Source organism: Aptenodytes forsteri, unplaced genomic scaffold (genome assembly GCF_000699145.1).
Source record: "Aptenodytes forsteri isolate BGI_AS27 unplaced genomic scaffold, ASM69914v1 Scaffold156, whole genome shotgun sequence".
NCBI lineage: Eukaryota > Metazoa > Chordata > Aves > Sphenisciformes > Spheniscidae > Aptenodytes > Aptenodytes forsteri.
The window spans coordinates 112,662-136,423 of record NW_008794166.1 but is presented as its reverse complement, the minus strand read 5'-3'; the positions used below and the strand labels follow the sequence as shown (position 1 = coordinate 136,423).

Sequence of the window (23,762 nt, the reverse complement as noted above, 5' to 3'; positions counted from 1 at the left end):
CCTCCTGCAGTACTGTTAACCACTTCTTAGATCCTTGAATCTTAACGCAACAGTGTGCAGAGATCCTAGATATTTCAGCAGAAAAAAACAGGGTACCTGTGTCGATGCACCAGCTTTATGCTCTCTGGGCTCATAGGTCCATGTGAAACCAGAACATTGCTGCGTGGTGTACTAGTGCCAGAACAGGCTGGACTCAGCTTATCCAAACCAGGTAATTCCTGCAAAGGAAACATACTTCAGCTAAGTTGGCCATGGAAAATCACAGGTTTTCTTCTCAGGAAAATCCTGATCTGTTTCCATGTTCTCTGCAGTTATCCTCAGTTATCCTGCATTTCCACAGGATAAAGAGCTTCAGTGCTTTACAACCCTATTCTCTGTTTATTTCCAGTGACACTTTCTAGCCACTATTTCAGGAATTTGGGAGGAAAATAGAGGCATAGTGTGGCCCAAATTACAGCCACCGACATTCTTCAAAAAAAGAAATGTGGACTCAAAAATAGAGATCTTGTCCAAACTCTCAAGAAAGGTAGTGAACTCAAAACTCGCAACTGCGACTTGTACAGATCTCATCTGCTTTGAAAGAGAAAGGCCATATTTTAGAATTCTGGTGCTGTTATTTCTGGCCATCCTTGCATAGTGTTCACTCCTAAGAATGGAGGAAGAAGCCTTCAAGTTAGAAGGTACCTTAGAAAATACATACTCCAGTTGGAAAGTAAAGTGCTAACACACATATTTCAAATAATACTTTTACATTTTACATTTACATTACAAAGGAAAGATATCCTTTAGTTTGGTTGTGATAATGTTCAAGATAATGTCTAGCTATCCATAAAGATTTCACTATACCAGGAAGAGGAGAATGCACTGCAAATTTCTGAGTCCCACCTGGCAAAGATGTCTCAAGTATAGTTGTAACGGAATACTAATGTACAGCAGAGCACACAGAAGGAAAGGTGTCATTCCTCGAGGATGATATTTGTACTTCTGGTATATAACAGGTGGTGTGAACCATGCTCTGGAGGCAGTTCTGTTGACCGTATAGCAACTAGAGACCCATAATAGTGCGTGTCCTGATCACCAGAGTTGGATGCCTAAAGTAACCAGCAGGAATTTCTGTCGCTGCCTATATAAAAACACTTCCGGAGGGCCTAATCCATGTCATGCTACTCCAGATTACGGCAGTTCTTTTGAAGAGCTCAACATCTAACACTTTCTGTTAATCTTTCTTCCTCTGTTTTACATCATTTTCTGCTATGTAAGACAGTAACTGAAAATTAAGTTTTACAATTGTTTTGTGATACAACAAAGAACATACAAATACTAAAAATTCTAGTTTAAATTAAAGGCTAAGTTAACAGACTTACTGGGACTTCCTTCTTGCACAAAAATCAAGAATTCTTTTGATAATTTGGCAATCCAGTAGGTTCAATCAATGCTCTATCAGCTCAGTTCCTTTGTGAACCTTAACTGCAACTGCTAGAAGTTTAATCATAACTCTGAATGATTCAAAATGGGGAAAATGACTGTCAGCTTACATGGTACAGACTGGATCGCATCATCTGGAACTGGTCTATCAGTTTCTTATGCAGGGGACGCATTTCTGGGTGTACAAATTTCTCATGGACTGCCAGACCCACTCCTAAGACATGTACCTGTTAAAAAGAAAACATTACATCACAAAAGCAAATAAATCGTGTCTAAGAGATAGAACAGAAGCCTGTCCCGCAGTTCTGTCAATGTGCAAGAAAGTACTGTACAGTATGCCACTGTTCATTTACAAGACTGCTGATAATTAAGCAAGCCTAGGAACCTGGAAAGTTCATATTACTTCAACAAGTACTTTAACTGTGAGACAAGTACATTTATGTCATGTTGGATTATTTCTGTTAAGAGATAACTGTAAAAAATTACCAGATTGATTCTCTCTCCAGAGTGAACAGCATTACGTCCTCACACAGATAATTCATTGTGACAAAGAAAATTCCTTCCACCCGGTGTCAGAGAAGGGGTCAAAGTTGCCAACAGAGATTTCTAAATGGAGTTTCTGATAATTGAGCTGAACAGTGGCAGCGTGGCATGCATAGTCACTCTTTCTGTTGCTCATTACTTATTTTTAAAGGTCACTTTTTCAAAGGTCACACATACAATATTAGTGATTGAATGAGATTATATAAGCTCTCAGATGACAGAAAATAGTAATGATAGCAGCCTTAAGATGTATATAATTCCCTACATGATCCAAAGTCTGTACAAACAATAACTAATTAATCTTCAAACATCCTCTTGAGGATTGAAGGGAGATAAGCATTATCTTTATTTTACAGATGGGAAATCTGAAATGCAGTTAAGTGATTTATTGAAGAAACAGGCCTAGTAGCTCTATTCAGACTTGGACACGTTGTTTAATGGGGTATATCTTGCCAAACTTTCAGTTAAGAGGGATGCGGTTTTCTGATTTCACTCCCATCAAAGTATCCAGCTAGGTTTATCTACCAAGATGTTTCATGGAGACACTAAGGAAAAATAAAACTGCAGATAATATAAATAGGCATTAAGTTTTCCTATATAGCTCTGCTGGTTTAATCTCAAACCTGACCTGGCCTCTCCTGACTCTGATTATCTCTGAAATTTACTGGGATGACATAATTCAAAATGCCAAAAATGAATGGCAGGCTTGAAACATGGCAAGATGTCTATTGGATAATAAACGGAGACAACAAAATTAATGTACTTTTAGGTGAGCTTCACCTCACGTCCCATAAGGTGAATGGCTTGTTCATAAACTCCTTGGACATCTCCCCCCTCTTTTTTGTTTAAATGTACTTTAGATCTCCTGTACCAAAATTCTTTGCCTCTGAATGAATCAGTTGGATCTGATATGTTTAGACTAACTGCTGATGAATCCAGACACTGCAGCAATGTTCTTTTGCATTTGAAAAACAGTACCTGTTCCTGCATGAGTTCCTTGAGCTGTGTGATCTTCTCTGCGTCTCCAGGGTGCTTTGTGATATAATCTTTATCAAAAAAGGCCTGTAAGGGAGGGGGGGGGAGAGAAAAAAAAAAAAGCCTTCTGCTTACTGGAAGATTTTTCATCATAATTTGGTGTCAAAGGATGAGAGGAAAAGGTCCAAAAATCTTAGGAAAACTAAATATATTAAGCTAACAGCAGCAGCTCAATTTTACTGCTTTTAGCACTCTGGGATGCAGGTAAAGCTACAGTACAGTTTTAGCAACCTTGATGATTCAGTTGAATCATGAATCTGACCAAGTTTCCCCATGTGATAGTGATGAGCGATACCACTAAGCCTTGTATCATTCAGTTATTAGAACTTTATATAGTTTCCTTCATATAACTGCCTAAATTTAAAGGAATTAAGTGAGTAAAGTGGTAACTAAGGTAAAGCATGAAGAGTGTTCTTTTCACAGCTCTGTGGGGAAGACATGTCCCACATGCCTGGACCGCTGCTGCCATTTTTCAGTATTTCACCCTAGACTTACCTTTTGCAATGCAGAGTTTAAGCAACAGCTTGCCAAAGATTATGCCAGATAACATACTGCATATATGATCATTTTAGGGTTACAGTGAGTCTGAAATTAGGCTAGCAAAGATAATGGTTGAGTAGTGTGAATTAGCGGCTTTTCCCGATTACGGGCCCAATCAGTCTCAATTACTATGAATCCCACTGCCTCTATTGCAAAATGGATTTATAACATAGACAGTATAAAAACAATCTGCTTCACTCTTTTACCTGCCAAGTCAGGATTTCCAGGTAAGCCAAGTTTCATTCTTGAGAAACCCCACTGTCAACCGTACCTACTTCAATGCAATATCCCAACTCCACCTTTGGATGCTCGTGTTGACGTGTGGCTATGCAAGCACTGATGCAGAATAACCAAGTAGGGGTTTTAACTTCATATTTAGATAATGTGCATGAAAATGTTTTATCTTATTAAGTCATACTCTCTTTGAAACAGAAATGGAAATAAAATTGAAAAAAGACGATACTAAATTCAGAAGCAGAGCCTGGCTTACCTCCTGGTATCGTGCAATTCCCCCATTAACAGCGGCATCAATCACTCCATTCAGACACATGCTGAGAAGATTGATGTTACCATGCATTTGTTTATGCTGGTACTGGCTTATCAGTGTTCTCAGCTCCTGGTTTTTGTTCTCAACCACTTGAATGGCATTTTCCAAAGGACTTACTTCCACCTCAAAGGCAATAAAATATACTTTAATTCCATGGACACTTCACTGAGATTTATTATCTTCCTTGTAATGAAATGATACTCTAGGATTGTTCAGTGATCTCTTAGTTTTTACTGCTTTGCAGAAAATTAGCTACATTAACAAACTTTACTGTTAGCAATGCTATATTTCAGGTCACTGAGTTGCGATAACTTCTTTCTGTATACTGAAGACACGGCAACAATGCAATTATTCCATCTTTTTGGCACTGTCTCCATTATACTGTCATGTTCCCTCACATAATTCCCCTGGTTGTAAGTCAGCAATTATTTAGACTAAGTGGTAGAAAAAGGACATACTTAATCACTGGTAAACTTCATCATTTTAAACTGCAAGATTTCAGCCAAAGGAGTTTTAAGTTGCCTATCCCATGTCCTCAGTAACTCATAATTTCAAACCCCAATTACAGGAACCATGTATGTTACCAGTTCTCTTCTCTCCACTTCAAACCAACGAGAGATCCCAGGCAAACTGTGAGTCAAGGTCAGAGTGGTACGTTCAATCCACAAGCTCTGCAAAGAGTAATTGAGGATAGGAGGTACACAGTGAATCACAATCACATCATCTGTACTCTTACTACAGGTGCTAAGGGGGTAAAGTTCAGAAAAGAATATATTAACCTCCTGAGCATTAAAACTTACTTTGCAGAACGTCATGCTGAAAGTCACTTGAACAACAAAACCAGAATTCAGTATGTTTAAAGCAACACATTGAACATTTCTATTCATTTTTAAAGGTTGACCACCAATTCTGTCATGGCAACCAAGAAGACATTGTGGACGTATATGGCAGTAAGAAAAAAATTCCAACCAAACAAAAAACCCCATCCCTGCTTCAAAATGCATCTCTCCCAGCACTAAAATAACTCACCTTTAAACTGGGCAGTGCTTTCATCAGGTCAGGTGTGTAACCACCGGACTCAACAGCTACTTGTTATTTGAGTTACTACAGTACCTTTGGCCATCAAATCAGGATTACTTGAAAGGCTCTATCAGCATAAAATAATAAGACAGTATTTGCCTTGAAGAGATTAACAACTTAAACACTGCTTATTCGCTACTTCTACCTTAAATTCATTCTCCTTGTCCTTTGGGCCTTTGTGGAAAGGCCTGTCATAGCGGAATTTCCGGATGTTGTTGACTCGGTAAAAGCTCTTTATGCGATCAGGGACACGGTCCATTTGCAGCACATCTATATTGTCTGGGATGGGAGTCACTGCATAGATCTGTAAATCTGTAAATTATGTAGTCAAAGAAAGACACGGGACATCAAACAGAAAAGCTGTCTCTACTGTGGAAATAAACAGGATGGTGAATTCAGAAAGTCACGCTCCTCTTTGTTTTCCAACACTCTTCTTTTGCAAATGAAACAGCAGAACACTGTAGACTCTCCTAGTAGTTCTAGTCTAGAGTTACAGTTCTAGACTAGAACTACTAGGAGAGTCTACAGAGTTACAGTACCTCACAGCCAGATTAACCAAAGAGGAAGATGCCTGAGGATGCAGAGAGTATGTAGTAAGACATCCAAAATATCTACAGCAGGTAAAATATCCAGTTCCTATTAGTTTTAATTAGAGCTAGGTGCCTCATTTGTGCAGGCACTCTAATAGATCTTGATGTATTTAGGTACCTAAATATCTAATATTTACCTTTGATAAATTTTGCCTTAGATACTTCAGCTTTGTCTACAAACCAAAGTTGTCCTAATTTCATCAATTTACAGTCCAGTTTAATTAAACTGGTTTAACCTCAGTGTTAGACAAGATCTCTGCAAGCATAAACAAACCAACCTAAATACACATACAAGCAACCCCTCTTGTCTATGAAAGTATCAGTGTTATATAGCAAAGAAGAGTGAAAAGCATGTGTTATGAAAGACAAGTGGGAAGCATCAACCAATTTCAGGAGATTTCACTTGCTGACAATGTCCTTATGGTTAAAGTCCTGCGCAATATTTTTAAAAGACGAGTAGATGAGGCACTTAGGGACATGGTTTAGTGGCTGGTGGTGTTGGGTCGACGGTTGGACTTGATGATCTTAGAGGTCTTTTCCAACCTCAATGATTCTATGATTCTATAATATCCTTGCTGTTGTCACACAAGCCAAACAGTGATGTTCTCATGACTAAAATCTCCAAAAGTCTCTGCAGACCCATTAAACATTAGGTGGTTCAGTCCTTAAATGTACATAGCATTGTATTGGTTGCATCAAATCACAGTACAGATTACCAATGAGAAGAATGAGATTCAAAGCCTTAGGTATGAGAGAGTTCAGCAGTTTAAAAGAAAGGGAGACTGGGGGCAGGGGGGGGGAAGGTGAAAAATAAACACAATGGAAAATAACACTTTGGAATTAATATCTGTTCCCAACAAAATGTTCTCCAAGAGAAGGTATCGGGAATACTTTTAATGACACAAAACGTGCATTATGGCAATGCTGTTGGTAAAGGTTAAAACATGGATGTGACCAAACAGATGTGACCAAGCACAGCTATTTCCCTTACACATCGAGTATGACCTGCATTACTCCCTGAATAAAAAATGACAGTTCTCTCCAACAATACCATAAGTGCAATGAACCCGTTAATGTCTACTGTAGGCAGATGTATGGTTTTGTCCGTGCCCAGCTCTACCTAAGAAAGACACTTAGGAACTGAGGTATCCACGTTGATGACCTTTTCAATACCTTCCTCCTCTGTGCTCTAATCATAGTTTGCCCTTTCACTGAAGGATACACTGGGCGTCACACTGCAATATAGAGTCATCGGGGTGGTTTGGATGCTGCATTGCAATCGCTTGTGGGAACTCACTCAGCATCCTCTGCTGGAAGGCTTCCAGCCTCTCATAGTCATGGCCCCGACATACATATTCTTTGTTCTGCAAGAAGGACAAGCATAAATTAGTCTCCTAGCCAATGCTATTGGCTTTTATCTCACTTTAAATTTTACTGCCTCAAAAACAAAGATAAATGACAATGTCAATATGCTAATGTGAGAGTAAAACGTGCATTTAACACAGCTGATATATTTTGTTCCTTCCTTTTTCTGTACAATGTATTTCATGAAGAAGTGATGAATAAGTAGCCTATTCCACTGATCTCTCAACAGAAAGATGCCTCTGATCTGTACGTACGTAGCATTCAGTCCTATTGTCTTTTCTTATTTGCTTTTCAGGCAGCTGAAAAGGCACTATTTTTTAATTGGACTATACTGAAATACACCAACCAAAACATAAGACTAAGTCACCAGCTCGGCTGTTCTACACCAGGAAAGCTGCCGTCAAATACAGTTTACACCAGATGGATAAATTCCTGAGGATTTCATAGAACAGAGGAAGATATATGTTTATCAATTTATCAGTTATCCTTAGAGAGAAGTTGTAACAAACTGTTCACAAAAATAATTGTTTAATCATTGCTGTATTGTCATAGCCATACAGTCCACCTCTGATCATGTTGAACTATACAACCTCAGGAACTCCCCTGTCTATAGTGGAGTAATCTGGAAAAGCCTTACCAAGAACTCTCAGTGGCCCCTTAGCAAATTCCCCTTCAGCCCTAAAAGCACTTTCCTCTTGATGAACAAAATGTCGTTTCTGCTAGGAATGGAAAGCTTGCATTTAGCTATGCCTCTTGAGGCATTAAACCACTTGTGCAGAGTTCTTGGATGCTTTTTTGAGCCATCTCAAACTTTGAACAGCAAGATACAGGGTTTCTAAAGTCCTCAGTGTCATAAAGATTGTATTGCAGTGTCTTAACCTTACTACTACAAAACACAATTTTGATTGGTGAGAATGTCTTCTGATGCAAGACTAATCAAAGCAGACAAATTCGCTAATTCTGGTAGTTTTAACTCTCATACATATAACAATAACTAGAAGTACAGGGAGATTTTTCACCTTCATAAAACAAAGAAAGAATCCCAGCGACAAGAACAGTTCCCCCCCCTTCTCTACTTCTTGCATTTAGAAGCTGCAGTATATGCAACTATATTTTGTTAATTGCTCTGGAAAAGGGTTCTGGATGAGCAGTTCTTGATCTTGTAGCAGAAATCAAAGAGAAAGCAGCAAAACCCGATCATAAAACACGGCCAAGGAGTGCAGTTATCTTTGGCTTTGCATTTCAACTTTATGGAACAGATCTCATGTTGCAGCTGTGACATATGTCACTTTGTATGCACAATGAACTGGGAGAAAAATTGCATGATGAATCTTGACAGTTCAGTCTGTAATGCCCAAACTTTGCAGGTATTATTAAATTTGGAGTGAGTCCGTGTTTGAAGGTGAATCTCTTCATGACACTTACTGCATTCTCTATTTTAGCTTTGATTGCAGCAATCCAGAAAACTGTAAGCCTATAAATAAAGTTATTGTGATTCTAAAAATAATGCCCTGAAAACACCTCAAAGCTAAATTTAATAGACTTTTCAGACAGATGCCAACACAAGATCTCAGAACGTGGCTTGTCAGGCCTTACTTGAACTTCTGGTAGGTGGAAGACGTGGACAGTTTTAATTTACTTATGTAGGAAGGCTAGAAATAGATGCAGAATTCATAGAAACATGGACAATGACTTTTCTAGACAAAGGGTCTTCAAAGATGTATAAAGAAGTGTTTATTTTCTGTCTTAAGCTATACAGCAATAGAGAAATAAATGAGAAAAGGGCATGGAGTTATGTGATCACTTTAAATCACTCCCATATCCATTTGAAAATTTTAAATCCATGTAAATCTTTTTCTTCTCTAGAATAGCTGCTTCCAATCTCTTTACAGCGTGATCCATGCTGATGTGATTGCTAATGGGCTTATAGTCTGTGCTTCGCAATGTGTATGCTGTATGGATCATTAGAGAGAGAAAGGAGGAGGATGACTTTTAATGAGATTGCTACATTAGTAATCTGCTATCAGAAGTACTGCTACCAAATATAATTGCAGAATTAACAAGGATTATAATTATGTACGCTCATGTTCGCTGTTAATGTCTCCAGCCAAGTATCCATATTGTTACACTGTTTTGCAAAGAGTAAGTGCTGTGCTCTGAAAACTCGTGCAGTGTTAAACACATAGGCCATGCAGGATCCAAGATAAAACTGTAGGATCCATGATATAGTAACATAAGCTAGATTCACTGATACTGCTTCAAGTGTAGGAATGCTTATGTGCCATAATGACTTTGTTGTCATTCATTTTCTGAAACATATGTTGTTAGATATAAAAAAAGAAATTGTCAGTTTTCTCTGGAGATCTTCACGAAAGGGTATCTACTGCTTCATACTACACCACTTCTCATTTCCTCCGATTCCTCTGCAGGTGTGTTCTACACACTGATTCAGGCTGCTACATTATGCCACCGTTCAACTTCACCTTTGAATAACATGAAGCCACCCATTATCCACTGGTATTTTCACCTTGATTAATTCCAACTTGCCTTTACTTCCCCGCCCGTGTTTCTGTTAAAAGACTAATTAAACACTAATGTTTAAATCCGAGTTAAAAAAAACAACTTAGTAATCAGAGGGAAATTTAAGAGTGCAATTTTCAAAATGGTACACGGCTTGGCTTTTTGTAGCTTCTTACTGTATAACTCAAGAGCAGTGCCATCTCCTGTCAAACCATTTCTTTAAAGACAACACAAAACATGCACCTCCAGTCCTTGAAAGCATGCTTCAAGTTCGCTTGTCCTGTCAAGCTCGATGGCATCTACCATCAATTTTCAGACAGCTCTTGCAGCAGTTGTCAGATTATATTCCTTGTTCGCTCTGAACTAGCAACAAGACATTGTATGAACAAACGTCCATTTTAAGTTTGACTCCTCATTAGGAAAAGAAGATAAGTTCACTTTTTAAATGGATTGCAGACCCAGCTGATCCTGTATACACCAGCAGACAATAAACTCAAAGTGAGTCCTCACTTTTTGTGGAAGAGAGAGGAAATTTTTGCTTGTAGATAGCATAAGAGAGTCATCAGTCTGGTATTAGAATCATTCCGTCATGTGAGACTTTTTAAAGCATGATAATTTGAGATGATGAAAATTAGTTGAGTAATGACCCAACATTGCTGCAATACAGCATTCTGCTTAATATAGAGGCAATTTGTGCTGCATCTGCAGATTGTCAAAAATACACATAGGCATGAGTCAAATTTCTCATCTCTGTTCCTAAGAACGTTACCAATGGACTACATCCTTCAGTTCAGCCAGAAAGCTGTTTCTGCTTGGGCAGGCATAAAAAAATAAGGTGAATGGCAGACATCATATCTCCACAACAAATACAAAGCCTTAACTGCTACTCTGAGCCTGGTCACTTTGTCATATTTTGTATAAGTCTGGCTTACCCGCAGGAAAAATGGGAATTTCCGACCATAAAAACCAACTCTGAAAAACTCAGGTTCTAAGCGCTGCTGTTCCATGATATTATCATAATAGGTAGCTTCCATTTTCTGTGGAGGAAAAAGATAGCTGCTATCAGACCCTTAAAGCTGCACTTAAAACATTAAAATCTCAACACACGTTAAAATATCACACTACTCTCTTGCCCCCACAATTTTTTATGAAAAGTCCAAAATTCTTTTAAAGATAAAAATTATTAATTAAACAGTCTACATGGTGGAACAGACTATAGTATCATCATACTCATTTTACATTTTTGGAGATGACATATGAAAATTTTTCTATTGTTTCTCATTTTAAATGAAACGGATCTTGCATGTAATTTTCTTTCCATTGCAGAATTAATGGCAAAGCTGAGATTAAGATCTATGTTGCCTGGCTCACAGTGTCCTATTCTCTCCTACAGCTCAAAATCTATACCACTGTCTGGAAGATGATATCGATTCAATTGGGTTTGCCTTAAGTGAGTTGAGGGGCGTGAAAAAGGATGAAGCAAAATTAAATCTTCTACAGCTCTGTGCACCAGTAGGTTTAACATGGAAGAAAAATGGGGTTTGGAGAAAGTAAAAGGACTTTTCTCTAGTTCCAATTATTAGTTCTGTGGCACTGTGCTAGCATTTATATCAAGAGTGGGATTTCGAGACCCCTTGCCAAACTGAATCTCAGTTGAAAGGCTCACAGGAATTTCACTACAGCAAAAAGATAGCTTTTTAAAGAGGAGAATCCACTGCAGGGAACCCTAACAGCAGCTTTGACTTAGAATATTGCATCAAGGTTTTGTTCTCGGTTCCCACACATATTAACTCCTTTTCTAAAATGGAGAAGGTCCCAAAGTCATTGCAGGAAGAATAAAGGAATGTGTTGAATGATGTGAACGGCATAGAGAAAAACTCTTTGGGAGAAATTCAAGTCAATTCAGGTCAACACAGATTTAGGAGACTTGAACAGAAAACAGATCACACACAGGTGAGCAAAAGGATGAGGTGAATTGGTTATACTGATCAGCTGAGATGGTCTTCACCTGCCAGCTGATTAAATCCTAATAATAAAGAGCCTGCAAGAATAGCTAATTTACTGATGTTTTAGGAGAGAAAGTCTTGATGCATGACTTGACTAAGCCTTCAGTAAGTTTATTTGCTCATCATTCATGATCACTTTACTGATACGGTATTTCCTGCACACCAGGATAAATTTTCACACTGCTCTATTTTAGATATCTACAATAAACAAGTGCACAACCAAGATGGTCACCCGTACTCTCTTTAGGGCCACTTTGAAGGGGACAGGTTCTTGAAGAGGACAGGTTCTTCAGAAGTGCATAGTTCATGAAACACAGATATCTTCAGATGAAAATAAATTTGATTTTTGAAGATAATTTAAACCACTGTGTATAAGAATACATTCACATAACATAAATCTTATATCTGGATATATGCATGCTACCCCAGGGGACAAAAGCAGATGAACTATTTTCACATTCATAAAGCTTTTAAACAACAACCAGAACTTTGACTTTTTCTGATTAAAGCACGATGCTGCAAATGTGCCCTGCTTTTATCATGTGTTTGGTTTTACCAGAGGACCAGATTCTTGTAAATCGACAAGAATGCCATAAACTTTTGCCTTCTCCATTCTTTCTCTCTTGTTCTTCTTATGTCAACTGAGGCACAAGCTGTCCTCGATATTTTTGGAATTAAAATGAAATATCAATATATAATTTAAAAAAAAAAAAGAAAAAAAAAGATACTTTATGCAAAAATATATATAAATATGCAATAGCAAGCCCAGCTCCTGTGTGTGTGCTGTCTCCATATATTCATGGGATTTTACTGCTCGCAGACTTAGGAATTACTTCAGTGGACCTACAAGTCATCAAAATGAATCAATGGCAAAGGAGTCACTGTAAATGCATGGACCTGTATAGGGAATATGATTATTTTTTAAATTCAGAATGTTCTGACGGGAGAGCAAAACTCCCTGCGGAATGACATGAGAGTCTGCAAGGAGAGGAACTGCTGCTACTTACCCGAATCCAGCTGAGGCTCTGATAATCATAGAGACTTTCGTACTGTATGGCCAGTTCTCTGCACAGCGGGATTCCAAACTCCCAGCTCTGTGAAACCAAAGCAAAATCACACTCACAGCAAACAGAATGTTATTGCCAAGTCAGCTGAGAGGAATATGGAAACGCAATTTTGGGAATTCATTTGGTATGAAGTGCCAGGGATTAGATGTGAAAATGCAATGCGATGAAGCAGTTTCCATTAAATATCAGATTAATTCCTTCTTCAAGATGGTAACGGAGGCAGCATATGTTCCTTTGAAATTACACACACATACTGCTTGTTACTGACAGTTCACTCATCAGACTGAACTTATTTGGAGAAAGGTAATACAACTAACAATGTTTCTTCTTGTTAGACACCCCTTCAACCCACCCCCAGTATCTCCTTTGCTTTCTGCACTAAAACTCCCTGGAGTAAACAGTTAGAGCTCAGCTCCCCAGCAAAGCGCTCCCCTTGCCAGGCCTGCTACTTCCTACTGAAGGCACAAAACTGTCAAGCAATGGGAAACACTCAAATACAGAGACAAAACGTCTTCAGAACTGACCTGCATTATTGCACTGAGTGAATATCCATATTCAGAACTGAAAGCAAAACTCATTTCTTCAACTTACAGTCTGCATACAATAAATCTTTTCTAGCACACCATACTCATCACCCTCAGAGGTAAGGAAGAAAGAGACTGAGTTTGGGCACACCCACGTTGAGAGAAAGACTCCCCTGTTACCTCACTTAGCTTTTTAGAGTGCTCATTTTATATCCTTGAAACAAAATCTCCTCTCCCATCATCTTTTACCTGCACAGATTGGAAGCCTTTTGGGGAGAATGACTGTTTCTTACCATACTTATGTAAAGGATCTAGAACACCAGGGTCTCAGCTGAACCTTTATAGGATTAACTTTTATGCATTACTGGGCTAACTTGCCAGTTGTTTTAACTGGGACCCTGTTGTAGTGAAAACAAAATTAATGTGCGAGTTAGACTATCACCTTAAGTTTTAAGAATATTAATAGCAATATTGTAAATTATTGGTAACAGTAATTAACAATAATTATGTAAAATATTGGCACTTAATATGGAAATAGTTTTTCTGGTTACATGTACCTTCACTTAAAAAAGTGAATCTCTACACTGTTTGATTCAGTGTATTGGGTACTTTTATGCACACACATTTCTAGTGTCTGTTCTCTCATCCTTAATACCAGCAAAGCTTTTTTTTTCTGAACAGCAAAACCAGTAAGTGTAAGAGCTTTTTTATTCAAAGAAGGAATAGTTGTAAGAACTAAAAAGGCAAAAATAATGATCCTACATCTCTTTAGCTTCAGTTAATTACAAAAACTTACTAAGAACTTCTAAATAGATTATTTCAGAAGCATTTTGGATATTCTGATAGTATTAGTAGCTCGGGATGATGGGAAGCCCGAGATCTATTTAGATAAATACAATACATACAACAGGAAATGAACTGAAAGACCAGTTACTTGACTACTCAGAATATTACTCAGGTTTTTGTGATCTCAAATTAACAGGATTTTTGCTGTGGGTTGTCGAAGTCCATGACATGCAAACTGATACACTGAATTGGGATCAACAACACTAACCAGTTAAGTGTTTATATTTGCAAACACCAACACTGCTGCATTTTTTATAGGTTTCAACATTCTTTACAGAGAGATTATACACAGATTTTCAGTCCTTAGCTGATCTATATTTACTTGAAAGAATGGAAAAAAAAAGTCTCTTCTAAAACATCTGGCCAGTAATAAATGGCTTTTGTCACACAGAGTGTGAGCAGAGTCTCGCTTCCAAATGGGATGCTGTGGCTAAAGCCTACGTAATTCTCTAATCTGTCTTCCGGATAGAAGCAGAAAGCCAGCTGGCCGTCTTCCCTTGAGGTGATCCTAAAGATGTAACCTTTTCATGCTCCTTTTCTGATGCGAATTAAATTAACATGTAACCACATCTTATTTCTCTTTATACCAGCTCTTCTACACGTACCCTGATACTATTCCTGTCATCCTAACTCAGACTTTCTCTCTTTGTTTCAGTTAGATTTCCACACAGATAAATTCTACTGTGCTAGCTGAATATTCTGTAGATACAAGATGAGATAGAGAAGCAAAGAAACACAATATACAGGTAACTTCTTAGAGAGAAAAGAGAGTTTGCAGATATTTGAAAGGAAAAGAGAATGAATGGATATCTGAGTCACTGGGATCTTCAGTTTTAAAACCTGTGACGTTAATGAGTATCATCTTCACAGTGTAGAAATTTAATGTGTAATTCCATGTGCTATGCAAGTGTCACTTCCCTCTAAAGCATCATTATTCCCCCCTTCAAATAATTTCCTAATGTCTCCACTGTTAGTTCTCTCATTACTGCTTTCTGTTTTGCTGACGTCTGATCTGTTTGCACGTTCTGTATTATGTCCTTCACTTGAAAAGCACATTCATATGACATTTATTGCAGCTTTCTCCTATGGCACCAGCAACTCTCAGTTGAGCACTACTGACTGCACACACGGAGGCACAGATAGAGACAATCAACATTTATGAATGGCAACCTTTATTTACTCACATCCCAATATGCAGATTTCTTTTGGAAATATGATTCACATGAGGGTGCACAAGAGAAATTAGTTCAAATGTTGGGTATGGAGCACATGATCTAAAAGATGAACTGCTTTGGAAATACAGCTTTGGGTCTCTCACAGCATTTGGCTGGCGCTAAGGAGAATACATGCTGCAGTGCTGTGATGGGAGCTGGTCAGAATTTTTAGTTAATAAAATCTAGCAGTGAACTGGACAGAAAAGGGTTGTGTAGTTTTCAAGCTATTGCTGTCCAGAAGCATGATCAGTCGGGTTCAAACTGTTCTATTCACAGTCATCTTCAACTAGAAAACCTTGAGTTTTAATAGAAAAAATCGTAACTGCGAGTTAAAAAAAAAAGCTTCATTTAAAGTTATGTACTTGCACGCATTGCCGGCTGAGCCATAAACCAATTCAAAGCACAGCAGAAATCAGTAGGAAGGAGCACACAACCAGAGTGAAGGCTAAAAGGGCTTTGGAACGCCTTGTTCCTTCCCAGCACAGGGCTGCTACTGACCGTATTGAGAACAGGAGTTACTCAATTCTGCACCCCACTGCAGCGCTCCAGGCCTGCCACGGGCCGTGCCACCACTCCTTGCCCTCCCACTGGCACGCCCTTTATGGCAAACTCACAAGACAGTCTTGTGGCCATAGTTTTCCCCCATTCCTGTGCTGAGAAAATTTTCCCATTAACAAATGCTGAATTTTTACACCCTTTTCATGCTGCTTTGACCCCCTTACTTAGTGGAAGATGCCAGGAGCAGCATGAAAAACTTAACTCTAGAAATGCAACTGAAGGACACAGAACAACAAATTCCACTCTTCAGGACCTGAGGAGGGGACCATCTTAGGGTAGTGCAGAGAGAAACTATCAGACACAAGCTGAGGGAAGCAAGTTTCTTCGGTTCCCTGAGCTGTTCCCTGTTACAGCAACAGAAAGAGTGCTGAAAAGCAGCAGGAGGATTTGGCTTCTCAGCATCTTTCACTTCCACAGTTTGAGTGACATACACACTGCTTAAGTGGATTATTTAGTCATTCAGCTACCATTTATAATAAAGAGGATTAAAACACAAAGTCAAAGTAACTCCAAAAACATCCAGTGGGGAAAAAAACCTCAAGAGGTTAATACTCCATAATCTGTTACGAGTTTTATAGCAAAATTACATCCGTCAAGTTTTTACTCCCCTTCAGCGCATATACGGATTGCCCGATCCGTCAAGTTTTTACTCCCCTTCAGTGCATATACGGATTGCCCATTTTTGTCAAAAATACAGGCTCACTTGTTTTACATAGTTTCTATATCATCTTTGTCTAGTCAGACAGTACAGTATTCAATATTTGCACAAGTCAGTAACATTTTTTTTAAGTGCAGTCTGAAAAACCCGGAAAATTTCTGAAACTAAAAAGAGAACCATATGCAGTATTATTACAAAAGAACAATTCTGGCAAAAAAAAAAAAATTCTTCTTAATTAATCTCTTCCTCATAAATAGGCTGTTTCTTCCTACACACAGGAATCTGACTTCCTTTTGCAGGTTCTGTAGCGAATGTCTCTGCCATATGCAACTTTCTATTATCAGGGCTAGGAAAGAATTATCTGGAATGGCAACCTCATATGAACCAAATCACATTTCTATTTAATGCCACTGTCATTGCCATCACAGGCAAAAACAACCCTGAGGCACACATACAGACGTTATCTTCCAATAATATAAGCGGTAGGAATTTTTCTAGAGAAGGGAAAAATTTGAATATATTCTGACAGATGGTATCACTTTTAAGGTTCACCTCTGAAATGTTCCCAAAACACCATGACACAAGGGACTACAACACCTACATCTGCAGTAATTAAAAAAAAATATATTTATTGTAGGAAAAACATACCGAATATGTGAAACTGAAATGTATTGATTTTCTTCTTGTGCAATGGATGGAACTGCACTTTAATTGAAAGCCACTTTAAAATAACAGTGACACTGAAAAGACTTAAATCTTTTTTAATAAAGGGACTCCTGCAGTGCATTGCCTGCCATTTACTTCTATAGGTTAGAAACAAAACAAGTCCTAAAGTGAGTCATAATACAGCAATTTGCATAGACAACTACAAAATGCAACCCCGCCCCCCAAAAGCTAAGGAACTGGCATTCATAGAGCTTTCTGCCATATCAGGTCATCCAAAGTTTGGTTTAAAGGTATAAAAATGTTTTGGTGTTTTTTCCTGTTGGCCTACCTAAACTAGTTCCAAATGCTATGCGTAAGGAAATACCCATATCCATTTTCTCATCTGTTTTTTCATCCAGAGAGCCAAGAAGCAATTTGTCAAGTTATAAAACCTTTTGACAGAAATTTACTTCCAGACTACTGAACTGAGATGACAGGCTTTGCAAGCCCTAAGTAAGTCAGGAAAAGGGAAGGAAGCTGCTGGAAGAGAGAAGAAGTTGGCATACCTTCCCTTTGTTGAAGTAATGGATAATCTTACGGCACAGACCTTCCTTACGTTGCCACTCTGACTGAGATGGATAATGCAGGAACTCTCTCAGAGGTCTGTCCTCCCACTGAAGCAACTCACAGTACAAAAGCAAAGTAAATGCAGCCTCTGTTGGAAATGCAATTATTGAACACTGAATCAATGACAACAAATAAATACAGCCAATAGGTTGAAAAGTCACTAGATCTGCTGCTTAAACAGTCTGGAATTTCTGATTTACAATTTGAGACAAAATTCTCAAGTCTTGGATGATCATTAAATTATTCAATTGCTTAAAATAGCAGCACAAAGCTGTTCTCTATGAACCTGATTTTTAGGTACAAATCTGTCAAGTTTCTTTTTACAAGCTACTTGATTTAAACGCACAGTCAGATATTCAGATACGTAACTAGATTTGGGGCCTGCAGCTGTAAACAGAGCTTGGACAACACAGAATTAGAGTCTATACACTTTCTAAGTGCTCCCTAAATACTACAATGCAAGGAAATATGGCAAATGATAATGTAACGGTGGTTTTGTGATTTTAATCTTCCTCTAAATTTGATTCCACTGTTGTGATTTTTTTGATCAATCTTCCTCGTAGAACACTTTAATGTAAAATTGGGAGTGTAATGGAATAGTCGTATGGTTGTGTGGGCATAGACATACATTATTTGCCTCGAGGCAATGAGCTGGACCTCAGCTTCTTATCTTCCCAACTGCCATAACTGTTTCATACAAATTTTTTCCAAAAGAATGAATCAGATGTTAGAGTATAACATTGGGAGACTCAAAAACTTTCACCAGGATTTCAAGCAGACCCCATCTGATGTCTTACTAACCTGTATAGTTCTCAGCCTGTAAGTGCATGTCACACAGCTTGTGGATATAGCGGATGTACATCTCTTCCTTGTTAATTTCGGATTTATAGAAATTCTGTGAAAGAAAAAAGAGAGTTGTTATTGAGACTTCCTTCATTCAAGACAATCAGCAGCATCTGTGTATGTATAAAGGTATTGAAAAGAGAGTACATTATTAGTGTAAAAGGAAAGTAGTAATTCTTTTCACATTCACACTGATATAACCCACTAATTTTATTGTGTCATGATTCTTTGTCAAAATGAAGGTAGTCAAAAGCTGAAAGAAAAAGCGAGAGAGGTTGTAGAACCTCTGTCACAGGGATACTCAGAACTCAGCTGGACAAGGCCCTGAGGAACCTGATCTGTTTGGCCCTGCTTTAAGCAGAGAGTCAGACCAGAGACCTCCAGGGGATCCTCAACAATCGCTGTCGTTCTGCTCTGTCACGCCAGTGCTCCGATTCTGCAGCTACACTTGCCTGACACACATTCCTATCCCAACCTTTCCCATCCCAGTTTCGACAACATTGCACAGTATCACAAAGAGATAAAGGAAACATCTTTACCATAAGGTTAACAGTGCAGCCAATTTTCTTGTTTTCTGTTTCATCTCCTTTCATACAGTCCCTAAGAAAGCAGAGCAATGTTGAAACATATATCTGCAAAAACAGTCCTTTTAAAATAAATTTGAAGGTATCTTATCCTCCAGAGTTTCCTTGGATCACAAACAGCAGTTAATTATATACTTTATTTTATAAAGTTCCTCTCAGAAAAATTTCCATATTATGGCTTAAATGGCAAGAGAACTGAGTGCCCTCTTACATGTCTGCATCTGAGAACAAGCACCTGAAATGACTGCTACTTCATTTCTTACAAGAATCTGAACAAAAATCAGGTAATAGTGGCCAAAAATCATCTGAACAAAAGATCTACTATAAAAGTGAAAAACTATTATTTATCCAGATGTAAATGTTTACTGGTTTCCTAGCCAAAGGATTAGCTTTCATAAATTCAGCTATACAATGTAGTGTGGGCACACTGAAAGATACAACCCACGTAATTTAGACTAGATTTCTAACTTTTTCATAGGTAAGTCATAAAATTTATCTTTAGTTTCTGGAATATTTTAGAAATTATTTCTATTCAAGCAGTACAAAAAGTTAAAGGCTTCAGAAATTGCTAATCTTGACTTGAGAAAGTCACATTCATTTGTGAAAAAGAGACAAAAGTTTTAAAGCAGTGACACAGCAAACTGTCTTGAGAACTACTGTGTCAACTAACTGGCAGCTGGACTCCAAGAGATGCCTGTGTATTTCCAAATTCCGATGCAGTTCCCTGTTCTGTTCTGCTCTGGGAATGAAAAAATCTGCTGTGTATTAAAAATCAATTAAAACCTGGTATCTGTTCCTCAATTAAATATTTATCTGTGTATCAAAGTTGCATTGATAGCAAATTTTATTTAAAAAAGAATCATCTCCCTTGCATTCCCTTTAAATGTGTCTCAGATACCTGGTCTTGCATAGTAGTTGTACAGCAGCTGCTGTCAGGAAACAAACAGGAGATTGGATCAAACTGGTAAGGATAACAAAAAGAGCAAACTAAAAAGCACAGAAAAGGATTTGGGATTGCAGAATACCCAGCCTAGTCACAGGTTTTCACCTATAATGAGCAGCAGCAGAAGAAAAAATTATTTGACCTCTTATCAGTAGGCTAAAGATAGAAATATTTGGGGCAGTTCTACGTAGTTTCAAATTGGCTATCATTCCCTAAAAACAACTCTGAGTGTGTGTGTGTATATATATGTATGTGTGTGTATATATATATACACACACGAAGTTAAAATATTTTCTTGTAACTGAATCAAAGCTCAGCTGTATTGACACAATAGTCCTGCAAACTTCAGTCTAAAACTAAACAAAGGATGCCTAATTTATAGTGGAGTCTTGCACACATGAGTCACCGGCTGACATGTCAGACTTTTCTCAGATGAAAAGTTTTCCAACCCTGCATGCCTAGATGAGGCATTCAGCACATCTTGGTTCAGCAAGGCATTTGAGATCATTTTTGCATCTAGCATCTAGTTTGCTGAATTAGGTGAGATCATTTCAATGACAGAAGGAATTAATCATTTAGCAACCTGAATAAACCTTAGTACAAAAGTACGAATTAAAAAATTTCTTTACCTTTGCTATTAGCAGGAACGAGCGTTCAAGAATGAGAACTGGGGCTCTAGAGAGGAGGACTTAGGATTTTTGCTCAGAACCCAGCAGCAATGAGTTAGGTTTGCTTACATAATACTTGCCGTCAGAGAAGCATGCAGCTTGATAAACAATAAAAATATTCCCTGTAGAAAAGAAATTTGGTACTACCTCTTTACAAACTTCATATACTTAGAGTGTATTACTGTTGTTGCCAGATACCTATAGTCAAGCAGACGCTCCATGAGACGAGTAACTGATGTAACAAAGGAGATTCCAGTCTCCCGCCATGTTTCCTGCTCAATCTTCTCTAGCAAACTGTTTGGAGATGGAAAGACAGCGGATGAGGCTTCCAGGGAAATGGTATAGTGCATGCAGACAGCTGTGGACAACTTGGGTTTCTCCCTCATAAAACAAATTCATAGAATTACTATCTTACCTGGGATAAGGCCCAAAGAGCTGGGTTCTACTCCAGGCAGCATGAAGCAAAGACAAGGAAATTACAGAATTGACAGGAGAAGGAAAAATATCTTCACATTGCCATTTAAAGTATATGAAAAAGAGCAATGCTCATGGCAACAGTTGATTCCCACATTACTACCTGTAGCTTAAATACTAACAGCAGTCAGAAGTTGGAAGGGAGTCTAAAGCTACTGCAAATACCTCTTCTTTGCTCATCCCTACATAAATTTTCATCTCTAATCAGCAACCAACCAACCTTGAATCACAATTTATTTAAACTGTAAATAAATAAAGGCAATCTGTTCCTGCTTAGCAAACTAGACAATACAGTGAGCATCTCACTGAGACAACTGTGAAGGATGAGAGAAGGCTAGAGTGGGAACACTGAAAATTGTATTTAAAAAGCGAAGAAAGAAAGCAAATTTACGTGCTAGTTTCCTGAAACTGGATCTCCGGCCAAAGAACTTGCCACTCCTATACTGGCAAGAGGAAAGAAATTCTGTTGGGTGTCATACATGTCCTCAGAAGAGGCAAACTCTTCTGTACTGGAATGACTTCCAGTCAAGGGAGCCAATTCACATTTTAGCAGTGTAGTTGAGACAGTAGAATTCAGGGTCAATTGTTTATTTCACACAGCATTTATTAACTTTGTGGAATTGTTCCCTCAAAGTTCACGTTGTTCTCAGAAAAGTCAGCAGCAAATATAAACTAAAAGGTTGCTGGACTTCCAGGCTGTGTTTCTTGGTAATGCATCCAGTCACTATCATTTGAAAATAAGTAACAAGCTACAGTCCCTGAATTCTTAACATTTCGGGTAACAAATGTCTTCAACTGGAGCAAAGGAAATGCACAATATTTCTCTAGCCAGATGAATTAAAAAAAAAAAAAAAGAGATAGACATTTTCTTCCTTTATCCCTGAAATAGACTTATGTTATCTGTACACATAACGTGCCAGACTTCCCAAGGCTGAATATACACAAATCAAAACTGAATACATTTACGTGCTTCCTAAGGATAAGCATACAGGATGGGCAGGCTTATCTATCTTGAAAATGAATGAATGTGCAATTGTAAATTCAGAAATACAAGTATTGGTTCTAGTGAAACAAAGGTTTATGCCTCAAACTGCCAGCATGCTATTGGGGGCCACATAAAATTGTCTGCAATATATGGCTAAAATTCTGCTAATGATCTCTGTGGCTGACTGGAATACTGAAAGATTTAGGGTTAACTGCTCTGGACTCTCAGACTTCAAAACAAGTCCTTTGAAATAAACTAGGATCACCGGAAATGAAATTTGGAGACAGATCAGTAATCAGAGATAACTAAGTGGAAAGTCAGATGTAAAGTCTGTAAATTTATCCTTACGAGTATGAATTTTTGGTATGAAAGGGAGTGGAAATACAGTGTCATGGTGGACTCTGGAGGAAGCAACTTGCAACTGTTGAGCCAACCAAAACACGATCTTCAAAAATTGGAAGAAGCAGAGGAAAATGCTGAGGAAAATCTCTTTTGCTCTAACAAGGCCTGACTTGCTAGATAGTACACCGTTTCTCTAAACAATCCTCAGGCCATGATTTCACTTATTGCTATGTAAAAAGAAAGGCACTGGCTCCTCTAGCAAATCAATTTTTGATAGGAAGATGATAACTACTTACCTGTGCAGCCTTATATTAGATTTCACAGACAGGAAGACAAAGAAGAATTTAGGTTTTTGTATTCTTTTCAGAATTAGAGTGGCGCATTCCTATTTCACTGAGCCATGTAATGAAAACCTGCCAGAAAGCCGTTTACTGCTTTCTCTGAAGATCAGCACTGTAGCTGCGGCCGCTACTTTGACTCTTTCAATGACCCTGCACAAAGCAAAGTGAGCAGAAACTGGCATAGCTTACAGCAGGCTGAAGAGTTCCCTGTAGTTCTCATCACCTTTTCCTTCGGATACCAGGCTGTCCAGCTTATCGATCAACTCAGCTTCCACCTGGATGAAGAAGCGACTGGTTACAAATTAGCTGTTCATGTACAAGACGAGTTCCAAACACTAGGAAGACTGGAAGAATATTTTCTTTCTCACGCCCTGGGGCTGCCCATTTCTGTGGGCGAGTGATTTATTTCTCTGTGGCTCAGTTAAATGGACACGCTGTTCTCATTTTTCAGTGAAATAGGAGGACTAAAACTAAATTATCCTTTTGCTTATCAGGGTCTAAATGAACATCCCAGGGGAGGTAACACTCCTTCTTCACAGGAATTTCTGAAGTTTATTCTCTTATCAAATAAATGACTCAGACAACACTTTCTGTGAACCAGTATATCAGATGGACTATATCCTGTACTGTAACAGAATATCCACGCAGAGAAACTATTTCATGGCCATAACCATCGCCGCTGGTCTGCTGTGATGGTTCTGCTGGTAGGTAATTGATTTCCAATCATCCAGGCATCATTACATTGGAAGATTATTTGTTCATTAAACCCAGTTTTGTCAAGCCTCTCTATGA

At 38.3% G+C, this 23,762-nt stretch overlaps 1 protein-coding gene across 1 annotated transcript in view; it reads right to left on the bottom strand.

Annotated features, from left to right (window-relative positions):
* The window catches only part of DOCK3 (dedicator of cytokinesis 3), a 147,958-nt gene that overhangs the window by 15,141 nt on the left and 109,055 nt on the right, over positions 1-23,762 (bottom strand). The window contains exons 30-44 of the mRNA XM_019472565.1: positions 23,160-23,245; positions 21,244-21,270; positions 21,027-21,122; positions 19,173-19,233; positions 18,592-18,685; positions 17,730-17,878; positions 12,659-12,745; positions 10,578-10,682; positions 6,983-7,124; positions 5,316-5,482; positions 4,675-4,761; positions 4,034-4,213; positions 2,947-3,030; positions 1,536-1,652; positions 97-218 (exon numbers count right to left, since the gene is read on the bottom strand). Of these exons, the coding sequence (XP_019328110.1) occupies positions 97-218; positions 1,536-1,652; positions 2,947-3,030; positions 4,034-4,213; positions 4,675-4,761; positions 5,316-5,482; positions 6,983-7,124; positions 10,578-10,682; positions 12,659-12,745; positions 17,730-17,878; positions 18,592-18,685; positions 19,173-19,233; positions 21,027-21,122; positions 21,244-21,270; positions 23,160-23,245 (1,604 nt within the window). The remainder of the gene's footprint in view (positions 1-96; positions 219-1,535; positions 1,653-2,946; positions 3,031-4,033; positions 4,214-4,674; positions 4,762-5,315; positions 5,483-6,982; positions 7,125-10,577; positions 10,683-12,658; positions 12,746-17,729; positions 17,879-18,591; positions 18,686-19,172; positions 19,234-21,026; positions 21,123-21,243; positions 21,271-23,159; positions 23,246-23,762) is intronic.